The 27341-nt window shown below is 38.4% G+C and overlaps 2 protein-coding genes across 3 annotated transcripts in view; one reads left to right on the top strand and one right to left on the bottom strand.

Annotated features, from left to right (window-relative positions):
• The window catches only part of ralgps1 (Ral GEF with PH domain and SH3 binding motif 1), a 174030-nt gene that overhangs the window by 80430 nt on the left and 66259 nt on the right, over positions 1 to 27341 (top strand). The gene's annotated exons all lie outside the window — the stretch shown is intronic.
• Positions 1774 to 26417, bottom strand: angptl2b (angiopoietin-like 2b). Its single transcript, XM_056237489.1, has 6 exons — positions 26201 to 26417; positions 25718 to 26074; positions 14671 to 15526; positions 4803 to 4996; positions 2874 to 3144; positions 1774 to 2795 (listed from the first exon to the last, which is right to left on the bottom strand). The coding sequence occupies exons 3-6, from the start codon at positions 15512 to 15514 to the stop codon at positions 2596 to 2598; spliced, it is 1509 nt and encodes a 502-aa protein (XP_056093464.1). The 5' UTR covers positions 15515 to 15526; positions 25718 to 26074; positions 26201 to 26417; the 3' UTR covers positions 1774 to 2595.

Below are 27341 nucleotides of genomic sequence, written 5' to 3'. Positions count from 1 at the left end.
AAGCGAAACTGTTTTTTGACTGCGTAACATTTTTGTTTCCCTGTTAATTTTTTTTAACAAACAGTCCTAAAAGAAGTTACTAGAAATATGGGGATGTTATTCGAGTTCCACTCGAGCTCACATATCACTTGAGGTACAAATAAATATGACAAGTTGATTGCTACCTCAGGTATATCCTAGCCTGGCTCCGCCCCTTCTACGTACTTCCGCCCAATTTTCATTTTCCTTCAGTACTACGTCTGGGATTGTGTTGTATTCTTTGGTTTTCTCCGATCAACTTTTTACCGGGCAAATCAGCAAACAGAGGGAGTGGCTGAGAACGATGACGTTGATGTCGTGCGCTAGTTTGAGTCGTCATTCGTCACGACCAAATGTTAGCGATTGGTTATGGTAGATCCAGAGTGACTCTGGGCAGATCCAATAGTTTTAGACTTCAACAGAGTACCCGCCTACAAGGAAGTTAACGCTTGTCAATGGAGCGATGCCAGACTCTATGTACAAATGAAATGTACGAGAGTCTGGTGGGACCAGGCTAAGTATATCCTGCTTTGCACTTAGAATAGAAGTCTATTGGAAGAGTGCACTACATTAAGTTAAACAAAATAATGATACTGTTTAGAGAGTTTAGCCAAATAATGATACTGTTTAGAGAGTTTAGCCATAACTTCCCTAACAATGGAAATGTGGAGTTTAACAACCATTAGCCTTAATGAAGCTTGAGGACTGGAAATTCTGATCCAATTTGCTTTCCAATTATTTGTACAGCTTTTTATTACAGTTTCACATTTACCGCTCTTTAGTGACTTTTTTGCTGGGCGAAACCCAGTAATTTCTATACGAATCAATGCGCTTGTGAATTTTGAGTGAGGGTGAAAGTTTTCCCTATGCATATTTAGCAATGGGTTCAAGTAGGTCACACAAATTTACCATGTTGACTATTAGAAAGCTCCTTGATTTGAAAATGACTTGAAAGTAAGAGCTGTGCTTCATACATCACTACACAATTGACACTGGATAATGGACCTTTTTTCTGTAAAAGCAAAATTGTATGTCGATTCATTAAAATAAATGTACCGGTAATTGTATTACACTACTCTGATTTAGAATGGACAGAATTCTAGATCTAATGACCTGGAGATAAAATATATTTTTTTTTCATGTAGATCAAAATATTCTTATTTCTGGTTATAAACCCTAAAATACTATCACCTCTTTGACTTCCATTGTAAGTGTATTACCATAGACAGGGCAAGTTATTAAATTAAATTGTTATTCAACAGCAAAGTGTTATTCAACAGCAAGCCACAGATACATAATCTCAGTTGAGCTTGTTATATATATATACATGTACAACATTTATGATAACACTTTATTAGTTTAGGGTTCAATTCTCACTATTAACTAGTTGCTTATTAGCAAGCATATTACTAGAATGTTGGCTGTTTATTGGCACTTATAAAGTAATGCTTTATTCTGCATGACCATTTTCTACATCCCATAATCCTTCCCAATACCTAAACTTAACAACTACCTTACTAAATATGAATATGCAGTAATTGAGGCAGAAGTCTTATACCTAATAGAAAGAATTGGACCCTAAACTAAAGTGTGACCCCATTTATTATTTGGTCAAAGAGCTATTTTGTTGTTTGAGTCTGTAGCATTTTTGAATGAATTGTTTGTGACTTTTCCCTTTACTTTGGCACATAAACTTTCTCAGTAGAACTGCAGCTGTAGAAGATTGATTTTTAATCCATTCACGGACAAAGCACGTGGCTGTACATCTTTTATTGCAACGGTATGACAATACCAGGGGAAATGTTACACTTACAGTATATTACAAATTACACATTATTTTCAACAATATTACGTGTATATGTACATAAATGTGTTGGGTCTTCATTTGACACCAGCAGCTAATTTACACAGTAAATACAGTTTAGATTGAGAAACTGATGACTGTTTTAAGATGTTTAATTGTGCATTATTTTACACTGCAACCTTTATATGAATTTTAAAAATGATATCCCTGAAATAAATTATGAGTCATTCATCTCATCAGGAAACATATATTCTCTTAGCTCTGAATAAACTAGGGATGCGTAAGCTATTTATCACTGGATTGGATGTCCTGTGTCTTATTTGTAACAACGAATGAGTACTAATCAGTTATTTTACATATTTAACAAAAGCAATCTAACAGACAACAGATTCACAATTGCACTAAATATTTAAAGATGAACAGGTTTCATTTGATTTGATTGAACTAGAGTGGAAACGCACATCATTTTCATTATATATATATTTTTAGATGACCTCCTGGTGACTGATTGAAAACAGGCCAAGTCATCAGACACTTCATTTTCTGTGATAATGGATGTAAATAGCACTTAATAGAGATTCCTTTTGTAGTCTCTGATAAATTGGTGTTCCTCCCAGTTACGTCATCCAAGACCCTGTTTGTTCTTTTGCTATCATATCTATGTAGGAAGCAAAACAATTTAAAAACCACAGTCTAAACGAATTGCACTTTATAGGGTGGATGGCGACCATGGGGGAACAATTGTCAGTTCATTCCCTGTTTTTATGTGCTTCTCAGTGGAAGGTGTTCGGGTTGGGTCGTATCATCATCACGACCTTCTTGAGGGAATAGGCGCCTCCTCTGAATTCAGCCCAGTACACGCCGTCCTGATAGCGGCTGCGGTAGTGCCCTCCCCTGTACCACACGCCGTTCAGATTTGAGTGGGCACAGGCATTATACCACCAGCCTCCTTTTTGATAGTGTGCACAGTTGCCTGAGATAAAACATTTTATATATTAATTTATATCAATTATAGAAAAATTAGGACAATCTGTAATTGATTGACTGATACCTGTATATACATCATGATCCCTGTCCAGAGTGGTGAACTGCTTCCCGTTGTGCCAAGTTAGGGAGTCACCGGCATTGCCATGATAACGGCCCACCTTGAGCCTGTAGAAGTCCGTCTCAGGCTCAAGGCGGAAACTTGCGTACTCTGCAAACGTCTTGCGTCCAGACCAGTCCTCCAAGGTGACCAGCAGCTTGTAGTTCCCCTGGTTGGTTATCCAGTATATGTTCTCCAGACCCAGCCAGTACTCTCCATCAATGTTTCCAAATCCTTGCTGTAATAAAACAGAGGAGCGCCTGCCATTGAGTATTAGATGGACCACGTAAAAAGTTTTTTTAGTGTACATTACTTAGACTGTATTATTTTGTCATCTCCTTAAGGCTGAAAAATTGCCACTTGCTGTAAGGTTTGTTCTTCTCTCTCTTGTTTTTTTTCTTGTTTTACTGGTAGGGCTTTTATTTGCCAGCACATTCTTTGCATCATTAGACATCTTTCTGAGCCCAAGCACTTGTAATTCTCTCTTTACTTGTGTTTAATACTGTATCTACAGGGCTTTGAAGATGACTGGCTTTTTTCTCTGCACTTTGCTTGTTTTCGCTATGGAATAAAACAAATTAGAAGATAATTGTGACTTTTTCGCTCACAATTGCGAGTTATAAAGTCAGAATTGGGGGATATAAACTCACAATTTCAAGTTATAAAGTCATAATTGCGGGATATAAACTTGAAATTCAGAGAAAAAAGTCTTTATAACATGTATAAAAAGTATTTATAATTGTGAGAAAAAAAGTGAATAAAAAATGTAAATATCCCACAAAATATCCCAATGGTGGAAATAAGCTTCCATACAGATGGAACACAATAAAAAAAAAAACATTTCTTTAAAAACACTTCTTTAATTCTATTATTCTAGAGAATGTTTATAAAAACGGCTTTGAAAACTGAATAAGTAAAGAACATTATTGAATGATTCATTTGTATATTACATATGCCATACACAAAGCATATAGATCATTTTAATGTTCGGAGAATAATTGCGCAAGTTTTCATTTGCATTGATGCATTTCAGTGCAGTGTGGTAGTTTCTGCTTGGCATATGTACCTCATTAAACCTCTTTAAGTGCAAGGGTCTGTATGTTCACAGCCATCCGGGTCAGCTTATGTGAAGCAGCTAAAAGTTATAGACCATGTGATGTTAAGTGACAAAGGTAAAATGTAAGCAAATTGTTACCACAGGAACATAAATTGACCTGTTTGTTGAACTTGCCACCATTGGCAAAGGAAGACATATATCACCTCTATCTATTACAGAGATATTGTATGTTTAATTCTTATTTCCCTATTTTTTCCTTTAGATTACCTTTGTTTGCTTTCATCTAATGCTCGTTCAAATGTAATCTTTAAAAACTCTAACAATTTAATAACACTGTTAATTGTACTCTAGCATTCAAAAGCTTGGGGTCAGCAAATTTTGATTTTTAGTTTTTTGAGGGAGAGAAATTAATACTTTTTAATTCGCAAAGATGCATTAAATTGTCATATGTATAGTGTAAAAAAGATTTAGATTTCAAATAAATGCTGTTCTTTTGAACCTTCTAATCATCAAAGAATCCTGAAAAAACAAGTATCATGGTTTTCACAAAACTAATAAACCCTAATAAACTGTTTTGAGCACAACATTGATAATACCAATAGCACCAAATAATAGCACCAAATCAGCATATTAGAATGATAATAGAAAGCAGTAATTTTAAATAGTAATAATATTTACTAATATACTTTAACATTGTTTTTTTATCAAATAAATGCAGCCTTGGTGAGCATAAAGGCCAATTTCATACTGTTTCATACAGTTTTCATATTTATACTGTTATTTTAATATCAGCTGTTTATCACTTATCGGTCATAACATTTAGTTAATTACTGGCTCACCTTATATGTTTCCCAGTTTCTGAAGAAGTTGACGGAGCCATCCATTCTTCTCTGGATGACCGTCCAGCCACCAGGGTCATGTCTTTGATCACACCACACCTGCATCAGCTTGTTGGTGTTCTCCGGCTTCACTAGGTGCATGCCACTGTTAGTGTGGCCGTCCTCCAGAGCCTCCAGACAATCCTTCCAGGGACCTAAGAGGAGGGGAAAATCATTCAGTATTTACCCCACTCAGTCACTCCCAGATTATTTAAACAAGATGTATCCCCACATACTCAATTCCCAGAGAAGTTCTGTCTTTTTATAGGAAGTCTCCTGTCTGTTTCTGTCAAATCTCATACTGGGAATGTGACACTGTGACAGACTGAGATATTATTTTGCTTGAAGGGAAATTCAGGCGCAAAGCTGAAACAATTGCGTAATCCAAGAACGGCAATCTCAGGATCTCCCTGAACACAGTTCTCAGTTGTATCTACTCCCGCTAGGTCTCTTGTTCATCCGTGGCACAGCTGGAAAAGCTCTTAACGTAAGAAGAGGATTGACCTTGGCTGCCATTCTGGCCTGGGAAGTTGCCTCTGCTATTCCAGCCAAACATAATGCTGCCACGAGCGCCAGAGAAAGGCCCATTTTGTTAAATAATGCAATAGCAAGTAGATTAGCGAGCACTTCCAAAGTTCCCTGGGCATAGAGTAGTGTTTTTATAGGGATGCGTCAAAAATGGCTCCAATTTCCAAAGTTTTCCAATGAAAAGCAGAGTAAGAGACCATCCATAAAGAAGTTGTCTTCAAAATCAAATTTTCTCTGATCTTCAGTTTTAAATGGTAAAAACTAGACGGGGTGATTAATACCCTGCTAATGGGGAATATTAGGGCTGTCAAAATAACGTAAAAAAAAATAACGCAGATTAATCCATTCCGTATTGACCTTTGACACGGAGCCGTTCTAGCCACCATTCGACTGTAAAATAAAGGAGGGAGACGAGAACGCGCTGCCTGGATCATTGATTGGAACATTTACTTCAAAAAAACGGCTTGATGTAAGTATTGATAAAAATAAAGTCGTCTGCAATGTCTGCCGCAAGGAATTTGCATATCAAGTCAAGTCAAGTCATCTTCATTTATATAGCGCTTTTAACAATGGATTGTTTCAAAGCAGCTTTACAGAGATAAACATATAATTTAAGGTAACAGATTGTTTTGGCGTTATAGCGGTTCTTGAATAATGTTACTTCCAGCTAAAGTTAACTTTGATTGATTCACCTCCGTCGAAGTGATCAGACTTTAAACGCGAGCCTGTGATTAACGCTGACGGCGTTCACATGCTCATTCAGAATTCTATAGTTATGTGCTTTTTAAAATATGTGCGCAGGTTTGTAATTCAAACAAACTACTTTTCTTGCCTATAAATTTTGATACAGAATTTTGTTTTATTTTATCACTTCGGGGTACGCGAGCCGGAATTCACAACGCTTTATCTGTAGAGTGGGAAAGGGATCCTCCATAGGGAGAGGATAGTGGATACTTCAGCACTGCATTGTCATCGGGTCCAGGGAAAGCTCCCTCGTCAGATCTGGACACGGCCTGGATCCGGCAGGCTGCGGGAAAACCTCGGGATAAACAAAGACACTAATATTAGCGTAGATGCCATTCTTCTTATGATGTACCGAGTACATCAAGATTTAAGGGAAGTGTTCCCAGTTCCGGCTGACCTAATCTATGCAGCCTAACATTGAATTTATAGAAGTCTATAATGTATTATGTGTATGCTAGGTCAAAGAGATGTGTTTTTAGTCTAGCTTTGAACTGACAGAGTGTGTCTGCTTCCCGGACAATGGTAGGAAGACTGTTCCAAAGTTTTGGTGCTAAATAGGAAAAGGATCTACCGCCTGCAGTCGATTTAGATATTCTAGGTATTATCAACTGGCCGGAATTTTGAGATCGCAATAGACGTGAAGGACTATAATGCGTTAAGAGCTCGCTCAAGTACTGTGGAGCTAAACCATTTAGTGCTTTGTAGGTAATCAACAATATTTTAAAATTTATACGCTGTTTAATAGGGAGCCAATGCAGTGTTGACAGAACCGGGCTAATATGGTCATATTTCCTGGTTCTGGTAAGAACTCGAGCTGCGGCGTTTTGAACTAGCTGTAGTTTGTTTATTAAGCGTGCAGGGCAACCACCCAGTAGAGCATTACAATAATCTTAGCCTCGTGAGACCATCCTGATCTCGCGAGCTTTCAAGGTTTCACTCGCAGATCAGTCTGGATACTTTCCGTTAAAGAAAATTTGGGAGCAGTTCACCAAACGAACGTCCAATCAGCGTTGGCTTTGAGGCGGGTTGAGGTGTGACGCAACGAGAAGCGCGTCAGTTCAGTCTAAAGAACATGTCGGCTTCAGCGGATGAAACTAGCATCAGCGTGGCTATCGAGCAAGTTTTATCGGAATTACAGAGTATTTCTTCACTGAAAGAAGAGCAAAACACTGCTCTGGAGGCTTTTCTCAGAGGAAAAGATACGCTCTGTTAGTACGTCATATGCTTCGTTGATCTGATTGGTTGATTTGGCCCGTCTATCACCAACATAGGCCAATCAGCTAACCAGTATTTTCGCCCCTTACCAAAACTACTTCAACGGAAGGTTTCCAGATGGATATGCGGAGCAAATCCATCTGGCGGAGTCAGGTTACAATAATCTAGCCTTGAGGTCATGAACGCATGGACTAATTGTTCCGCATTTCCCAATGAGAGCATATGGCGTATTTTAGATATATTTTTAAGATGGAAAAATGCAGTTTTACAGATACTACACATCGTGGCTTTCAAAAGAAAGGTTGGTATCAAAGAGCACACCCAGGTTCCTAACCGACGACGAAGACTTGACAGAGCAGCCATTAAGTGTTAGACAGTATTCTGGGTTATTACGTGTGGAAGTTTTTTGTCCAATAATTAGAATCTCTGTCTTTTCAGAATTTAGTAGTAGGAAATTACTAGTCATCCAATTTTTTATATCAGCTATGCATTCCGTTAATTTTGTGAATTGGTAAGTTTCGTTGGGTTTTGAAGAAATATACAGCTGAGTATATCACTGGAGTTCGTCAACTCTAAAGTACCACATCAATGCAAAGCATCCAGGAGTTAATGTTAATCCGGAGGAACGACCTAGCACGTCCCGTGATACCAACTCTAGCGGTCAATGTCATCTTCAAACTTAAACCACACTCGAGCAAACACTGAAGTGCAAACTTAGCAAATATGTGTGCGTGAGTGAGTAAGTGAGTGTGTGTGTCTGAGAGAAAGCGTGTGTGAGACGAGTGAGTAAGTGTGTGTGTGTGTGGTAACAGTGACTGGCTGAAGGAGAAGTAGAAGTGAGGCAGATCGCAGATGTGTGTGACTACAAATTTAAAATTGTTGCTTTGTTGATTTTTGTGTGTGAAATGTGGTAAAAGGGGCTGATTTTTTTTATTGAAGGTTTATGATCAATTACACAAAATAGCCCTGGAATTGATATTGCACTATGTTAAACTTTAGTTCTCTTGCCTGAGTTTTTCATGGCACATACAAGAGAAAAAGTGTTGACATTGTGTTCATTTATTCATTGTGTCCCCTAGGTTATAACTGTGGCCTGAGATGCCTTGTACAGTGAAAAAAATATATTTTTTATTTATTTCCTGAGCATATTATTATTAGGTCATATTGTTGATTGTTATGGCCATTATTTGAACAGTGAAAATAATAATAAAAGAGTTTTTGAACTTTAAATGTCACTAATGCTGATTATTCATTGATTCGTTTGAATTGAAATATGTAAAATACTTTCACTGCAAAAATGATGTATGCGATTAATTTAGATTAATTAATCACAGAGTATGTAATTAATTAGATTAAAATTTGTAATCAATTGACAGCCCTAATATACACTCACCTAAAGGATTATTAGGAACACCATACTAATGCTGTGTTTGACCCCCTTTCGCCTTCAGAACTGCCTTAATTCTACGTGGCATTGATTCAACAAGGTGCTGAAAGCATTCTTTAGAAATGTTGGCCCATATTGATAGGATAGCATCTTGCAGTTGATGGATATTTGTGGGATGCACATCCAGGGATCATTGATTGGAAGCTCCCGTTCCACCACATCCCAAAGATGCTCTATTGGGTTGAGATATGGTGACTGTGGGGGCCATTTTAGTACAGTGAACTCATTGTCATGTTCAAGAAACCAATTTGAAATGATTCGAGCTTTGTGACATGGTGCATTATCCTGCTGGAAGTAGCCATCAGAGGATGGGTACATGGTGGCCATAAAGGGATGGACATGGTCAGAAACAATGCTCAGGTAGGCCGTGCCCAATTGGCACTTAGGGGCCTAAATGTGCCAAGAAAACACCCCCCACACCATTACACCACCACCAGCAGCCTGCACAGTGGTAACAAGGCATGATGGATCCATGTTCTCATTCTGTTTACGCCAAATTCTGACTCTACCATCTGAATGTCTCAACAGAAATCGAGACTCATCAGACCAGGCAACATTTTTCCAGTCTTCAACTGTCCAATTTTGGTGAGCTCTTGCAAATTGTAGCCTCTTTTTCTTATTTGTAGTGGAGATGAGTGGTACCCGGTGGGGTCTTCTGCTGTTGTAGCCCATCCGCCTCAAGGTTGTGCGTGTTGTGGCTTCACAAATGCTTTGCTGCATACCTCGGTTGTAACGAGTGGTTATTTCAGTCAAAGTTGCTCTTCTATCAGCTTGAATCAGTCGGCCCATTCTCCTCTGACCTCTAGCATCAACAAGACATTTTCGCCCACAGGACTGCCGCATACTGGATGTTTTCCCCTTTTCACACCATTCTTTGTAAACCCTAGAAATGGTTCTGCGTGAAAATCCCAGTAACTGAGCAGATTGTGAAATACTCAGACCGGCCCGTCTGGCACCAACAACCATGCCACGCTCAAAATTGCTTAAATCACCTTTCTTTCCCATTCTGACATTCAGTTTGGAGTTCAGGAGATTGTCTTGACCAGGACCACACCCCTAAATGCATTGAAGCAACTGCCATGTGATTGGTTGATTAGATAATTGCATTAATGATAAATTGAACAGGTGTTCCTAATAATCCTTTAGGTGAGTGTATATATATATTTAAATGTATAATATCTTGAACCAGACTATGCTGGTTTGCTGGTTTCCCAGCCTGGTCAAGCTGGTCTGCTGGCTGGTTTTAGAGGGGTTTTGGGAACTAAACCAACTTGGCCGGGCTGAGACCAGCTTAATTGCTTTATACCAGCTTAAAGCAACTAACAACAGCAAAGGGGGAAATTTCCATTCTGGTCTAGGCTGGGTTATGCTGGTTTGGTTGTGGTCTATCTAATGGAGCAGCACAAATATGCTATTCACTAGCAAAACCTAGCTGGTGAAACCAATTGTGGTTGTTAATTATGGTCTTTTCTGTAGGGAAAGTAGTCAAACCTACAGTAAACACAACCTGAGACTTAAACTTATAGTTTTGCTCTCAAATCACATGATCTCATATGTTCCATTATTATTTGTGTATTTTAACTTGTGTGTTAGGTTTGATCTTACATCTCCGTCTTAAAGCGCTGCCGAGGCCTTGTGGTTTACTTACAGTAGTCTGGAACATTTTAGTGTTTACTCTCATCCTGTAGCTTATAAAAAGCAGGCCTCATGCCCAACGGCTGTCCCTCATTCACAGCCACTCCAACCCCTTCATCACTCTGGTCGGTATGTTTAAAAATTAGCTGGATGTGTCTTGTACCGAAACATAGGGTGTTGCTCCAGTCGTTTTTTTCTTGCATTTCACTTGTAGTGTTATTTAAAATGGTTCATTTTAGTACTTATAATTTACGCACTTACAATTGAGATATTTCTGGTTGTATTTATGAGAACAGACCTCAGACCGCTGGATTCATATCCTCAAGTGCACATTCCACTGAGCCGGATTTTGTCTGTTTTTCTGAAATCTCTCTGGCTGGCTGATTTTCACAGCATGCCAGAGTAAGAGCCATCACACTACCTGACAAATTTAAGATAACAACACAGACGGGGCTCATTAGCCCCTTACCGTGAACAAAACTGAATCCATTCCAGCATTCCCAATCTCTGGAGGAGCATGTATTAAACCACTTGCTTTTTTATTTGGGTCAGTCGATTTTTTGGAATCTCAAGAGACATGCCTCACATAGACAAATTGAATAGACATGCATTGGAGTGCAAAGGTCTGAGAACGCATTGTTCCAGCCTAAAAAGTTCTATTGTAAATGAAAAAGAAATATTTATGATTCTTCATTTTTTTTTGTTGGTCACAGAATTGACCATGTGATCCCTTTGAACCGATGGTCCAGTGGGAATATATTTTATTTATACCGTTCAATATTACATTATTGTTATTAATAACATTAACAGACTTGGTTTATTCATCCCAAACTAATTCTGGATTAGAGTTTAAGTTTTAAAATTGTGTTTTGTGTTTGGGGCTGAATTTTGATTTTTACCTTTATAAAAGCACCTCACTCCACATACTTTGCCTCATTATCTTGAAGCCACCAATTTCTTGCTCTCCCTTGGAGAAGTCTGCTTGTCAGCAAATTACAAACTTTCCCTTTAAGCCCCCTTCTGTTTAATTGGTCGTAGAACATTTTACACCATGGAAACTTGCCACTTAATGCACAATTAGTGCCAAGAACAAGTATTTGAAGAAAATAAAGATCACGACAAGAACAGAACAGCTAAAAGCAGGTTCAGAAGTACATATTTTGAAGCATTTGTTTCTAATTAGAACAACGATTTTAGTGAGTAGGCGAGTCACTTCTTAACTGTTTCTGTTTTACAGTGACAATATTTTGGTGTACTTGTTCAGGGGGCTTTACAGAAGTTTAGACCAAGGCAGCTGTTATATCTGGCAGACAAAGGGACACAGTTTAGATTAGTTGTGTATGAGGGAGAGATGGAAAAAGACAGTGCTGTGAAAGAACAGACTCACACATTGTAAGCAAAAAGTGTCTAATGGCAGAGAAGGCAGCATGAAAAGAAAATCTGCTTTTCACTACAAATACTCTAGCTAACATTCACAGAGATGAATGAGGTGATGAACTCGGGATGAACACAAATCCATCAAGTCAAGTGAACTTTAGATGAGATATGGTAGGAAGAAGGGAGGAAGTGGAAACGGAGAGGCCTTACAGATTTTTAGTGGTGTGGGTCTTGTTAAAACAACTTGGCAAATCCATCAGCAGGTCATTTCTCTCCAGCAGGAAGACCCAGACCTGATAGAGCGCTGAGCTTTGTGTGGGATGTCTGGGTCACCCATGTCTGGTAGCACTGGAATAAATGACTTCACTCCAACAGAGTGCTGCTTCCCTCCTTGCCCTGCTCTTTCTCCTATCCTCTTATTTCTTTTCTCATCACTGCAACTTAATTGTCTTTACGACAGCATTTAGACTGTCAACCAATTCTATTTTTGTCAGATTGAGTCTTGTTGCGTGTTTGTAAACAGCAAATATTGCTTAGCAGATTGGATTTTTGACTTCCAATTTATATGTGGTTCTAAATCTTAAGGTGCGGTCACATAAAATGTTCTATTGTCAGAAGTGTAGCCATGAACCACAGATCACACAGACGTCACATTTATACCAAGCAGCTTTCTTTTCAGCTTTCCAACTTGATCCTGTTGTGAAATCTGTGTGGGGAAATATTTCACCCTCATGCGAAAAAAATAATAAAGTCCTTAGAAAAAAATCACTTAGAATTGAAATGCCTGGATTTTGCTCTTTAAAATTCCCTGAATGATGTTAAATGTGACCACACCATTACACCAAAATTATGCCAAAAGTTGAGTATCCTCGTAAGCACAGTCTTAAAATGAGTTAAATGATGTCTTATAGAGTGTAAAGAGTTGTGAGATAATAGGATGTGTCAGATCCGCGTCATGTGCGTCAGATCTTAAAGTGACAGCAGCCTAATAAACCTGCTGCTGTCTGTCATTAATGTTAATCAAAGAACAAAAGACAAATAGAAAATCACTCACTGCTCTTAAATGAATAACTTTTGTAGCTTTAATAAAAAATTTATCTATTTAATTTATAAATCATGCAGTGAAGTATGAAGTGTTGGATAAATTGATTCTATATCTCTAACTACAAGTGAATATAACTATATTTCTGGATATTTCCTACCTTTTAGATAAAATATTTCAAATATACTGTCTTTATGTTGTTTTAATTAGGAGATTAATTGTGAAATTACTGCAATATAAAAAAATACATGAAAAATCGCAATTATAGAAAAATATGTGATTAATTCGTTTTTTAATTTTTTTTAATCGGTTGACAGGACTACTTTTTTCTGAATCTCTTTTTTTAAATACCCTTTCATATATAGTATCTATGTAAGTCTAAGCAAAGTAAAAGCTGCAAGATGTCTCAAGCAATTTTCAAACACAGTTTTTTGAAAGAAATGAACATAAATCAGAGGGTGAAATTGCCATACGCCTCATACTGTGCACACATATATAGTGTAAATGCAGACTCATCCTTATGCCATTTCCCAACTCAGCCACTGTAGACTTTTTCTGACCGTCTTTCCTTGACTTCTGTCCAGAATCGTTCTTTCTATTTCCTTCCAGAGCTCTTTTTCGTACTGTAGTCTCATTGTGAAAGCTTGACTCTCATTGAGGAGAGTTTGTGTAACCTTTTGCTATTAATGCAGGCAGACCTAGCCAGGAAATTGCTCATGTCACCAGATGGAGTGGAAATACAGCCACTGAAAGCTGCCTTTTTCTTTTTCGCTGTCTTGACTAGTTTTACATTTTAAATAGACACGATATATATGCTGCTGTTGGGGTTAATAAACAAAACATTATATCATGATATTATTATGTGCATTGCAATCAATGAAACAAAAGTATACATTAAACTGAAGTAGGTTTTTTTTTTTTTTTAAATAAACTTTTTTTAACTTTTCTACATTATTTCACTCAAAAGAAATTGGGCTTTTCTCTTTTTAGAGCATTAAAAGCATGTATAAAAGAAATTGCAATCAGTCTGAAATTAGATATATGGCATTCAATTGATCTTGACTTTTTTTTGTCCTCCTACAACAATGTGTGTGACTCAACACAAAATATTTTGTTGATGTTCATCATCTGACCAGATTTACTAACTGGATGTTGGCATTTCAAAGCTGAGACAACAACAGATGGTTTATTGTCACATCTCTGTGTGGGAGTCGCTATGTAGAGAGAATTTGAGATGAATGAACAGTGCTGAATAATGTATGAACAGTGCTGAATAGGCAGTGCTGAATAATGATAGAAGACTGAATTTATTTGGTGAAAAATACCATAAAAATTGAAATATTGTGAAATATCATTATAATTTAAAATAACTCTTTTCTCTTTGAATATATTTTAAAATATTTTATTCATTTAATGGCAAAGTTGAATTTTTAGCATCATTACTCCAGTCTTCAGTCTCACGGGATCCTTCAGAAATCATTCTAATATGCTGAATTGATGCTGAAGGAACATGTATATTTATTATCAATGTTGAAAACATTTTTCCAGGCTTTTTTTGATTATTAGACAGTTCAAAGGGACATCATTTATTTGAAATAGAAATATTTTGAAGTACTAAACGTATCTTTACTGTCACTTTCTTGATCAATTGAATGCATCTTTGCTGAATACTTACTGGCCACAAACTTTTTCAATGGTAAAGTTGAATGGTGAATGTGTTCTGTTGGAAAGTTTTGTAAAACCTATAATCTTATTTCCTCAAAATGCAAGTATTTCGTTTCATTTCAGTTTTTCCCTTCAAATAGTACATGCACCACTGAAGGAATGAAGCTGCGACTCACCTGAGGGTTTGTTTGTGGTGGACGGGCTGTGAGTTCCTCCTGGCATGGTGGGAAGAGGGGCGGGTGGCACTTTGAGGTTCTGATCGCTCTGGATCTCGTTGGTGATCTGGTTGTTGCGGTTAAACGTAGGCTTATTGAGGGGTGGTGAGGGTCTGGGTTGAGGTTGTGGTTGGGGCTGAGGCTGGACTGGTACCCTAGGGACCACAACCGGTGGTCCCCTCTGACACTGTGCCTCGAGAAGGGCAATGAGTGCCGACTGGTTATTGGCCAGTGAGGCGAGGTGCTGATACTTATGCTCCAGATCTTTATAGCGGTTTGTAAGCTGCAGCATCTCGGAGGTCTGGTTGAGAATCTTGTTCTCCAGTTGTGACAACTCCAGCGCGTTGTCCCTCTTACGGATGATCTCATGCAGCAGCTGCATGTATAACTGTGTCACTCTGGAATTCATGTTACGGGACTCCTTGCGCAGAAGCTTCACCTCGTTGACGATGCCGCCGTCGACTTCTACAAGCTGCTGCAGAGTTTCGATTTGTCTCTTCTGCTTGTGCAGCTCAGAGTTGAGAAGTTCCAGCTCCTGCTTATTGACACGGTTCTCCAGCATGGCCTCAGGCTCCTTGGAGTTCACACAGATGGCTCCCGTAACCTTCTGCTGGGGTACGATGAAGGTGTAGGAGCACTTGTCCTGCGGAGGAGGCTCGGGGGCCCGCCGTGTGCGAGAGGTCGATAGGAATTCAACCTCTGGACCTTCATCACTGCTGTCAAACTCCTGAGTGCTGCAATCCGTTTCAGGAAACTGTCTACTCGCCAGGAGCAACACCAGCCATACTAGCACAGGAACATCCATGGCCACACACACCTGTGAAATACATCAGTGGAGAAGGAAGAATGACGTTCATTTTTGAATTGATTAAAAATAATATTTTTTTAGAACCTTAAGTTGTTTGCCATGATCTTTTTTTATTGATTCTTGGAAAAAAATGTTAACACAACTGTTATTAATTATTATTTATTTATTATAAACCAATATGCAGAAACATGCAGTTAAACAGAAAAACAGAAAATTGTGTCATAGAAAGAACCCCTGCTGACCCCCATGACTTTGTGTCAAGGGCAGTTAGGTCTCTTAAAATCAGATCTTTTGACCTTTTTATGACAAGATTAGTTCAGGTTGTAATATCACGTGGTGCAACATACTATTTATAAATTTAATAGGTCATGATACACTCACCTAAAGGATTATTAGGAACACCTGTTCAATTTCTCATTAATGCAATTATCTAATCAACCAATCACATGGCAGTTGCTTCAATGCATTTAGGGGTGTGGTCCTGGTCAAGACAATCTCCTGAACTCCAAACTGAATGTCAGAATGGGAAAGAAAGGTGATTTAAGCAATTTTGAGCGTGGCATGGTTGTTGGTGCCAGACGGGCCGGTCTGAGTATTTCACAATCTGCTCAGTTACTGGGATTTTCACGCACAACCATTTCTAGGGTTTACAAAGAATGGTGTGAAAAGGGAAAAACATCCAGTATGCGGCAGTCCTGTGGGCGAAAAAGCCTTGTTGATGCTAGAGGTCAGAGGAGAATGGGCCGACTGATTCAAGCTGATAGAAGAGCAACTTTGACTGAAATAACCACTCGTTACAACCGAGGTATGCAGCAAAGCATTTGTGAAGCCACAACACGCACAACCTTGAGGCGGATTGGCTACAACAGCAGAAGACCCCACCGGGTACCACTCATCTCCACTACAAATAGGAAAAATGAGGCTACAATTTGCAAGAGCTCACCACAATTGGACAGTTGAAGACTGGAAAAATGTTGCCTGGTCTGATGAGTCTCGATTTCTGTTGAGACATTCAGATGGTAGAGTCATAATTTGGCGTAAACAGAATGAGAACATGGATCCATCATGCCTTGTTACCACTGTGCAGGCTGCTGGTGGTGGTTTAATGGTGTGGGGGATGTTTTCTTGGCACACTTTAGGCCCCTCAGTGCCAATTGGGCATCGTTTAAATACCACGGCCTACCTGAGCATTGTTTCTGACCATGTCCATCCCTTTATGGCCACCATGTACCCATCCTCTGATGGCTACTTCCAGCAGGATAATGCACCATGTCACAAAGCTTGAATCATTTCAAATTGGTTTCTTGAACATGACAATGAGTTCACTGTACTAAAATGGCCCCCACAGTCACCAGATCTCAACCCAATAGAGCATCTTTGGGATGTGGTGGAACGGGAGCTTCGTGCCCTGGATGTGCATCCCACAAATCTCCATCAACTGCAAGATGCTATCCTATCAATATGGGCCAACATTTCTAAAGAATGCTTTCAGCACCTTGTTGAATCAATGCCATGTAGAATTAAGGCAGTTCTAAAGGCGAAAGGGGGTCAAACACAGTATTAGTATGGTGTTCCTAATAATCCTTTAGGTGAGTGTATATGGAATAACAAAATATATTTTACCTTTACTTTTACCATTGTTTAGCAAATTTCCGTGAGCGAAATCAAGTCATTTCAAAAGGAATCCACACGATCAGGAATTTCACGTACGGATGAAAGATTTTTCAATGCATGTTTTGCAACAATTTTAATTTGGTGTTGTGGATTTGCCACTTTGACCAACATTAAGCTGCTTGGTTAGACCTTAGTGTGAGTTGTGCTCCGTACATCACTACACTATTGACATTTTTTAGTGGACATTCTTAGTTTTCATTGACCCTCAGGTCAAGCTTTCACATCACAACAATTAAAGTTGCTTTTGTGCGTATAATTCCTTAAGTCATTGCCGGAACCATTGGAACAGTAATCCTTTAAATCTTTACTTTAATACCACAACCCTCAGGGTATAAGGATATATTTGTTTCCATCCTAGAGGCGTATGGGAGGTATGAGGCTAATTTCCTCCTCTATCTGTCTGGACAGGCCTAGCTTAACCGAGCTAACACAACCCCAACTGATCTAGACAGAAGATCTGACACCTCACTCAACCTCAGTCATGCCAGTGAGCTCACTACAGAGTCGGTGGGCTGCCCCTGTTTCTAACACAGTCATGGAAGCTCTTAAACTTTGGGGACAGATCAGGTTTCCCTGGGAGAAATGGTCTGGCAAGCCACCATGTTTCTCCAGCACTGATGGAGAAGCAGACAGGAGTGTGGCTGACCCTGAGTAGGGAAATAATGAGGCTCTGCAGCCCCATATTCTGTAAGTTCTTGGCTTCGCTGGAGCTACTGGACTTGAATCTCACTCAAACACACTCTTTGCATCCTCTCTCTCTCATATGAAGTGCTGGCAAGCTTGATTGATTCTAGTGAATCAGTTCGTCCTAAACGTTTCTCTCTCATGTTGCATTGGAATGTCGGATGATTCATCGTTGCAAATCAATTTATTCAAGTTCATGTAAATGAAGAGATTCCAAAAAAAAAGTGTTATATTAATTCGTTTTTTAATTTTTTTTGACACTTTTTTTTTTGTTCAATATTGTATCTTAAACAAGTAAAACCCCTATTTTATGTTCTAAAAATACAGCTCATCACAGTTCTTTTGCAAGAACTGAATCCAACATCAGCATTAATTCGCTTTTGGTGCAATGGCTTGTTAGCAGTGTTTATTTTAGTATTATTTAATAAGAGTATTTTATATTATTATTATTATTATTATTATTATTATAGTATTTATTAATATTTTGAATTAGCTTTTATTTTTGCGTTTTTAGTTTATTTTAATTTTAGCTTTAGTTTTAGTGATTTTATGTGCTTTTGCGTTTTTGTTTTTCCTTTAAATATTTCTTTTTAGCTTTATTCCAGGTTTAGTTTTAGTAATTTTGACATTAAAACTCATTTTAATTCAGTTAGCTGAATTTCAGATTTATTTTAATTAATAAAAACAACTCCTAATAGTTTTAGTACAACTACACTGTTGTCATAATGAGGCCAGTTTTGACCACACATGCGAAATCAAATATCCTGTTGAACAATGAAGCTGCCTCAATTGCAGGGTGACACAGAGAGTTTAATGCTGCTGAATGGATTGTTTGGTCAGCATGGGTGTCCTGGCAGGAGTCTGCTCTGATCTGGTAAGCTGCCATATAAATGAGTTCTCGATGACGGCACTTGGTTATCTGAACCTTGCCATAGGCTTAAACATCACTGAGGGAGAATGGAAAATCTGATGTAGTTCTAGTTCATACAAGCAATGGGATTTTACTCTGATTAAGAATGTATTACACATAATGCATTGTGCAAGGCGTGCATAAACCTTGCCTAACAAAGCTTAAAGCAAGAAAATTGATATGGCATTAGGGCCGGTTCACGCAGAGCAGGTTTTTGAGTTCCACTGCTCTGATTTTTAATTGTTTTCTGTGTAAACATACTCTACATGGACATATTTGACCGTCGCGCTATGTCTCGCTACTTTTCAGTGTCTTACAAATGAGCACCATAGAACAACGAAGTGTCAAGTTTTCAAGATATTCAACTTTTTTAAAACGCATCACAAGACCCTGGGCTAATTTTTTCGTTCTGTTGCATCTTACGTTTAAATGTAACTTATTGTTTTTAAACATAAACATATTGATGGACCTATTTGACCTTTGTGCTGCATTTATTTAAAACAGCATGTCAAGTTAAAAGAAAAAAAGAAACTTGACTTGAGACCTGTTCTTTTACACTTGCGATATTAAATGCAAGAACATTTTTGTGTGAATGGCACTTTAAAACGTAAAACGTGCAGTGCTTGGTCTGTTTGTATGAATGATAATTATGTTGCTATGATAGATGCGAAGACGGAACAAATTTGACACTTGCTTCCAATGGATGACTGTCATTTGAATTCAGTCTCCAAGAAGGTACGACGTGATTGATTTATTTAATCACAATGAAAATACCAGTTACATAAAGACCACTATTAGAAGCCCTGTAATAACACAACACATGGCCTTTTATATTCATGAAATGAAGCCACTTTGTGTTGTTTACCTCAAGTTTCAAAGAGAGCAAGGATATTATTGGGAAAGCAGCCCTGGGGTGTGGAAGGAGAGAAAACACGTCTCCTAAGAAAATATAACTAGCGCTTCATCTTTGGGAGCTTTAATTGAAAGCTGCTGGTGGATTGAGTTGTGGATTGCCGCTGTTCAACACCTTTCTGACCCACTGCGAGCAAGTTCTCTGATCTCCACACACATACACAGATTCACTACTCATGCGTTGTTTCTGACAAATGCAGGCAAGTAATAAGTTATTCAGCGTCTTACATCATATTGAATAATGTTTAAAACTGAAAAATAGAATGACATTTCTTTATATAACAGTTTTATTGATAACATTGAGTACCTTACTTTTGAGACAATTCCTTTTAATCATTGTATCTCCGAGTAACACACAATAATGGTATTTTGTTCCTGAATGTATCAGTGTTTTTGAACGAATCAGTTGAGTTGAAAGATTCAATGACTTGTTCATAAAAACTATCACTTGTTTCATGAGTTAATTAATTAGTTTTTTTTAAATAAATCAATTAAGTGAATGATTTAATGACTCACTCATAAAGACCGTCTCTTGTTTCGTTCATGAATGAATCAGTGGTTATGAATGAATGATTTGAATAAATGATTCAATGACACACACAAAGGATTTTTTTATTCCTGAATGAACTTGTTTTTTAATTAATCGTTTAAGTGAATGATTCGATGACTCACTCAAAGGCAGTTATTCTGTTCCTGAATGAAACGGTTTTTTGAATTAATTGACTGAGTGAATGATTCATTGACTTGATTATAAAGACACTTGTCACTTGTTTTGTTCACGAATGAATAAATGTGTTTTAATGAACAGTTGAATGATTCAGTGACTCACTCATAAAGACAGTCACTTGTCACCACCTACTGACTTAACAGTGTAACCTGCAGAAAGACTCTGAGAAAAAGAGTCACTAATAAAAGTTTCTAATGCACACTAACACTGTGTCTACACTGGACGAGAAAAAGCAACCATTGCAAATCTATTTGTTCTTTGTGTCAGAAGTAGAGCGAGCCCTTGAAGTACATCAGAAATGGAACAGAGCATCAGTTTACTGACAGGAATTTGTTGTATTGCCGCATCTAGTGTAGACCGCATCACTGAATATAAAGGTTCTATTTGCTTGTGTCGCATTGCGTCGAGCCCCTCTCGCCTGGTGTGGACTAGACACGGTGTAACAGTCTGTCTCAAACACAGACAAGTAGTTTGGAGAGAACTGTTGTAGAGCAGTTTCAAAAACTATAATTATTAATGACCTGGATCAAAAAAAAAATAATTAGCATCTTATACTTTATAGATCTCTTTTTCTCCAAAAGCTTGTCCAACATATCTTGTCGGCCTGTTATCATCATGGCACGAAAACATACAAAGCTGACAGCAGAGTTTTTGGGGAATTATCTGGAGTAAAGGAAATTTCAGTGCTCATTAGTTTTGTTTTTTAACACATTCTGGGAGGATAGCCAGAGGGGAGTCGATTCAGTGTTAACATTAGGGAGATTTTAGAAATATTAGCACTAATGGATGGATTTTTACTGAATGAAACAATTTACCTCCAGTATTAACATTTCTGCTTGTCAAGCTGTCTCTGTGTTGTGGAGGATAGAGGATTTATGCAACGCAATTCAGGTTGTTTATTTTATTGTGGCTGTTTATACACAGTAACCAAAATAACAGACCTTTGCTGATGAAGTCAGCAAATGCACAGGAAACCTGCAATTTGTCTGTCCACATCATGACTTCACCATTGGGACAGCGCAGAAAAATTCATCTAATAGTCAGCTCGCATTGCAATTCTTGATGTCTCTCTCTATTTATCCCTCTCTTTCTCCCAGCTTTGACAGGACCCTTCATGTTCTTACTGTTTAAACTGCACACAAACATGAGAGATGCTGTTGACGTAGTATCTGTCTTATTTGTCCTGCCAAATTATTTTCGTATTTCCGGCCACTGGTAGTAAGTTATATAATCCTCACAGAAAAAAAAAAAGATGTAAGACATGCAGTACTGTAAACTTCCTGCTGTTTTCTGTCTCTTGGAAAACATGTCATTCTTATATCCCCATTCTTCTGTCTGGACACGTTTGATTAAGACTCTTGTCTCGTGCTCCTCACAAATTGCTTTTGTCTCTCTAATCTTACTGACAGATTGATTGTTGGAAATTTTAAAAGCTGTTGATTGACAAGAATGATCTACAGAGACGCCTATTGGAAAATCCATCTTAAGCCGGTAACTGTGTTTTGAAACATGGTAGCTGTCTAAACTCATCATTAGCTGGTCCAAGCAGGTTATTAATGTTCCAAAAACAATCCTTACCTCCTAAACTGACTGACTGCTGTGACCAGCTGGTAGCTGGTCGGTTGCTGATTCCAGATGGTTTGCAAGCTAGTGACCGGCTAGAAACCAGTTACCATGTTCCAAAACACAGTAGCCATCTAAAATTGGATTTTCCAGCAAAAACAGCTGCTCCAATCAAATCGGATTCGGTTTCTTTTGATTTGAATATTCTGGCATAATCAATTCTGATTGGTCAGCATATTAGAATGATTTCTAAAGGATCATGTGACACTGAAGACTGAAGTAATGGGTATTGAAAATTCTGTTTTGACATCACAAAAATAAATGACTTTTTAAAATATTGTGATAATTCCACAATATCACTGTTTTTGCTGTATTTTTCCATTAAAATGAATGCAGCCTTGGTAAGCATAAGAGACTTCTTTCATTTTATAAAATGTTGTTGGCCCCAAACTTTTGAACTGTAGTGAATCTCTCTCAAGTGAAAAAGAAAATGGTTTCCTAAACGGAAAAAATAATGATGGTTTCCACTAGAGAGTGTATTTCATGAGAGGCTAAGGAACCCCCTTGTGCCGCTGTAACAGACCAATAATGATAGGTTGGACTTGCGACTTGTTGGATATACTGACAGAGTGTCGGACAGCGGGGCATTACAACAGGCAACGTCTCGTGTGAGTTAAGGCTGCGGGCGGTATGTGGTTTCACTGTGGTGTGTGAGCATGTGCCTATGTTTCTGTGCTCGTGTGTGTGTGTCTAGGAAGGGGAATACCTGTGGTTTCTTTGAGTGGAACATAAGACATTTAAGAGTGTGTGATAAAGAAATTCAATGGAGACCCCAAGTCTAAGAGCTAGGACTCCCCAACCAGCACAAAGAGACAGCGGAAATGCTTTCCTCTGTGGTGCAATGTCTGTGTGAGCAGCAGGGCAAGAGAAAGCACATCTGCCTCATCCAGAGAGCTGTCATTACTCCCTTGGTGGGAATAAAATCCTCCAGAGTCTGTCCTTCTGACACGCACCTTGAGAAGTGTCCCGACAGGCCAAAGTGAAGTTTACCTCGTCCAGTGTTCCATTACAGATGTGGCATGACTTACAAGCTACAGCATGTCTGAACTGCTATTGAACTATTCCACATACGCCTTATAAAGGATAAAGAAATAAAAAGGAATATTTAGTCAAACTTATACTTAAAATAATAATTTGTTAATTTGATAATAAATTTGATAATTTGTTATTAATATTAATGCTTAAAATTATTAACCAACTATGATAATTAATCAACTAATTAACTGTTAAACTAATTTTTTTTCTGAAATTGCCCAGTTATGGCCAAGTCAAACTCATGAATTGAAAAGGACTGATCATAACCAATAACATTAGTGCAGTGTGCAGTCATTTACATTAACTGGTATTACTCTTGTTAGGTCTGACTTTCTGTTGCACAATAGCAGTGTTTGAGTCATTGATTAGGGAGTAAGGGGACACAACTGCTTGATGTCTTCTTTCAGTCTTTCCCTATCGCTCCATCATCCCCTTGTTCTCTCGCCTGCCCTTCTCATTTCAACCTTAGCGTGGAATTCCTTGAATTCCGCCCCTCCTCATTAGAGTGAGCCAAGCTGCCACACACACAAAGACAGAGGCTGATGAAGTCCTCACCTCACACTTGTGCCTGTGTGCCTCTCACAAATTAGCTCTGACTGTGAAGTTATATCTATGTAGGCTAGCAGAGCACACAGACTAATGAGACTAAAGACAGGCCCTTTGCACATTTAACAATGGACCTTTTTTTGTGTGTCATGTGTAAATGTTCTACAGTGTCATGTTCTATTTAAAGGGATAGTTCACCCAATGTCATTGTATAGTAGAACACAAAATTATGTCGATTCTGAAGTTTAGCAGAATGTTGAAGTTGCCCTTTCCCACATAATAAGTAATTGATGACTGAAATTGTCAAGCTGCCATAAAAGTACCATACAAATTTCAAGTCTTCTGAACCCTTTGTGTGAGCAGCAAACTGAATTTGAGTTGTAATTAACAAATTAACATTTCAAATTCTATTTCAGTAATAATTTATTTTAAATAGAAAACACATGTAACATTATAAATGTCTGATCCTTGCTGAATAAATGTATTTAAAAAAAACTTACTGAATCCAAACTTTTGAATAATACTCTACATTATTAATGTATTTGGCAGCATTTAATACAAGCAATTTACAACTTTAAAACAAGCATTTAAACAATTTAGGGATGTACAAATATTTACGAATCCTTTTAGGTTCATAGAATATTAAATTACTGGAATTAAATGAATTTTATTGTATTAAATCGGTGAGATTATGTTACAAATATATGAATAGTACAAATTAAATAAAAATAAACATTTTTGCATATGTAAAGACATGCATCCATATTATACTTTTCAGCGTATTTTTAATAGTTCTTACATGTATTAATATAGTACTAAAATTGTGTACGAATACCTGCAAATATTAATATTTATGAGATAATGAGGTCAGGTTACTAAACCAGGATTTTCCAAGCTTTACAGTCCCAGGGTCCCTGCACCCAGACGGACCCCCAGTATGAAAAATACAGATAGATTTTGTTAAGACTTTTAATCACTTTGATTTAAAACATTTTCATTAATATATTCAAAATCTACTTGTTATCCTTTCTGCGAACCCCCTGGAGTACCTTCAGGGACCCCTAGTTGAAAACCCTGGGTCTAGACCATTGTATAAACAATCCCGAGTGCTTTGTATACAGTTGCAATTATGAGCTTTGTGTATTTTGTTGCCATGGCATGCCCGTCCATAAAGAGAGTACTAGAGATACTCTGATTTTGAAAACTCGTAAGCTCTCTCCTATTCAAACAGAACCATGGCTGAACAAAGCCTGATTGAGAAGTCTGCCTCCGTTCTGATCCCTACAGATGGAAAAAAGCTTCCTGGGGAATAAAACAAAGAGACACATCCACAGTCAACTCTCCTGCATCCTGTCCCTTCCAAACATTTTGGGATGTGTAGCTTACTCTACCTCCCTCCATCCCTGCCTTGCATCCCTGTTCTTTTCCTTTCTCTAATTCCAAAACTTATAATTAAAATTCATAAAACTGAAAGATATATTGTGTACAACACTCCCCCATCGCATTTCTTGTCATGCTGTTTTAAACCACTTTAGTTATTCCTTTTCCGTCATTCACACCTCAGTGTATTCATAGACTACTTGTCTAGACTGTCTTTCAACACGTGGGAAACGACTCTTTTTGATCTGAATGCTCACAGACGTCATTATTGACGCAGCCACTTTGTTGTCTTAAATTGCGTCCGGGGTCCCTTGCTGGTAACAGCCATTGTGTGTTTATGACAAATGAACCGCTAAAACACCATCCCTAAATTTCTCACTTATATTGTCCTCAACGACCCCATAGAACTTTCTTTCAGCCCGTCAAAGATTAACCCTCCACTTAAACCATCAGAAAGAGATGTCGCCCAGGGCGACAGACCTTATCCATTCATCCCATGACAGGATCGGAGTGGGAGGGCGAAGCTTAAAAACTATTACCAAAGCACATAGAACTCAGTGTGTTACAAAAAGTTGACGCAAGCTCTCAGCCAAACATAAACAGGTGTTTAAAAGTTCATTCCCAGATTAGCACAAGCATTGTAGAGAGACGGATGCAATTACACATGTTTAGAGAGCAAGCGGAGCCTCTGGGCTCACCTTAACCTTACCAGTTGATTCCAGTCTATTGCACAGCACCTTCTTGAAATCCGTCAGTGTCCAGGAGAAACCGTGCAAAGTGCCTCTGTGGAAATAGTCATCACAACTTGTGGAGATTGCTCTGTGGGGTTTTCCTCTCTCTTCTCCCACTCACTCTCTCTCTCTCTTTCTCTTTCTCTCTGTCTGTCGTAATCCCCCACTGTCTCTCTTTGTTAGTATGTCCTTGGTGTCAGTGGAAAGGTCTTCAGTTTTAAAGCCCTCAATTAAACACCTCTGTTTGTCTGGCGACGCAAATCCTGCGAATCCTTGCTCAAGAACTCTGACAAGTACCTCTTCAAGAACTCTTCTCAAAGAGAAGTGGTAAAACCCTATTAAACAAAGAGGAAAATTCTGACTTTTAAGATAGCAAGTCTTTGAATTTTACTCTAAAAATTATCACGGTTTAAAAATTCTCAAGTATTTTAAGGAGCTTGAGAGGAGTGGGCTTTGAAGACCTCAGAAGATCAGCAGATATCTCTGTTAGGTGCTGTAGATGTAGGTGCCTCTGTGAATTTGTGGTATTGAAAAGCAAGAAAAGTCCACCAGCATGTTCTTCTCAGCCCTCAGGAGGAGTTTGTGTGTTCCCTGTCAGTCTTACTGGACTAAGTCCATCACCTCTGTTGCACTAACTTATTCTACTCCTCTCTCTCTCTCTCTCTCTGTCCCTCTCTTCATTTCCAACAGGCAGTGGATTTGGGGTTGGTCCACCCCCTCTCCACTTCTCTCCTCCCCTTGGCACAAAGGGATCTGAAAGCATGATCCCCCACCCAAATTCACAACCCCTGTTATTCACTTCTCCCTGTCTGTCTATTTCCGGACGGTCGACTACCAGCTGCAACTGTTGTCTGGAGTTCAGTGATGTCACGTTGATCAGGTCCTAATTGGGCATGGATATATCTAGGTTATGATCTAGGCTAGAATGATGGGTAGCAAAATCAAAATGATAGGAAGAGAGACATGGGACATGGAGACTTTTAAATGAGATTATGGACTTCTTTCTTGGTTTTACGTTGCAGTTGGTTTATAAAAAGTAATAATAACAGTGATTGACCTGTGCATCTCTTGGTGATGCAGGGATTCATACTGACAGTGTCTTGTATATTTCCTTTATTTCTGTCTTGTTTATTAAAGCCTTCAAAATTAAGGAAAACAATTATTATAATAATTAAGATATGTATATATATATATATATATATATATTAGGGCTGTCAGTTAAACGCGTTATTAACGGCGTTAACGCAAACTCATTTTAACGGCATCAATTTTTTTATCACGCGATTAACGGTCTTTTTGGCTTAGCAAACTTTGTAGTTTTATTCACATGCTTTTGCAACAGGACGCGCCATTCATTTCAATGGCTTGTGCCGCGCGAGGACGTTTTGTTGCTTCATCGACCAAAGCGCAAGCGGATCTAGCTAGACCGGAAACAAAACAATAGGCACGCCGCACACACTTGTTTGGGTCTGCGAGCCGGCCAAATAGTTGGTTAACGTTACGTTTTGAGTGGATGACGAGTGCGAGACGCCGATAAGATTCTGAATGGAAAGTTTACTTTTAAAAAGTTGCCAAATGGTTCCATTGAGACCAAAGTGATCT

Source organism: Rhinichthys klamathensis, unplaced genomic scaffold (assembly GCF_029890125.1).
Source record: "Rhinichthys klamathensis goyatoka isolate OS25496 unplaced genomic scaffold, OSU_Roscu_1.1 h1tg000487l_1, whole genome shotgun sequence".
In the NCBI taxonomy this organism is placed as follows: Eukaryota; Metazoa; Chordata; class Actinopteri; order Cypriniformes; family Leuciscidae; genus Rhinichthys; species Rhinichthys klamathensis.
The sequence above is the reverse complement of the archived record's forward strand: the minus strand, read 5'-3'. Positions and strand labels throughout refer to the sequence as shown.

Bases quoted from the DNA above. Each gene is read 5' to 3' on its own strand.
- angptl2b (XM_056237489.1), bottom strand. From the start codon at position 15,514: ATGGATGTTCCTGTGCTAGTATGGCTGGTGTTGCTCCTGGCGAGTAGA. The intron at 4,997-14,670 runs GTGAGTCGCAGC...CCCTCCTCTTAG, and splicing joins CACCACAAACAAACCCTCAG to GTCCCTGGAAGGATTGTCTG. The intron at 2,796-2,873 runs GTATCAGTCAAT...GTTTTATCTCAG, and splicing joins GGATCATGATGTATATACAG to GCAACTGTGCACACTATCAA.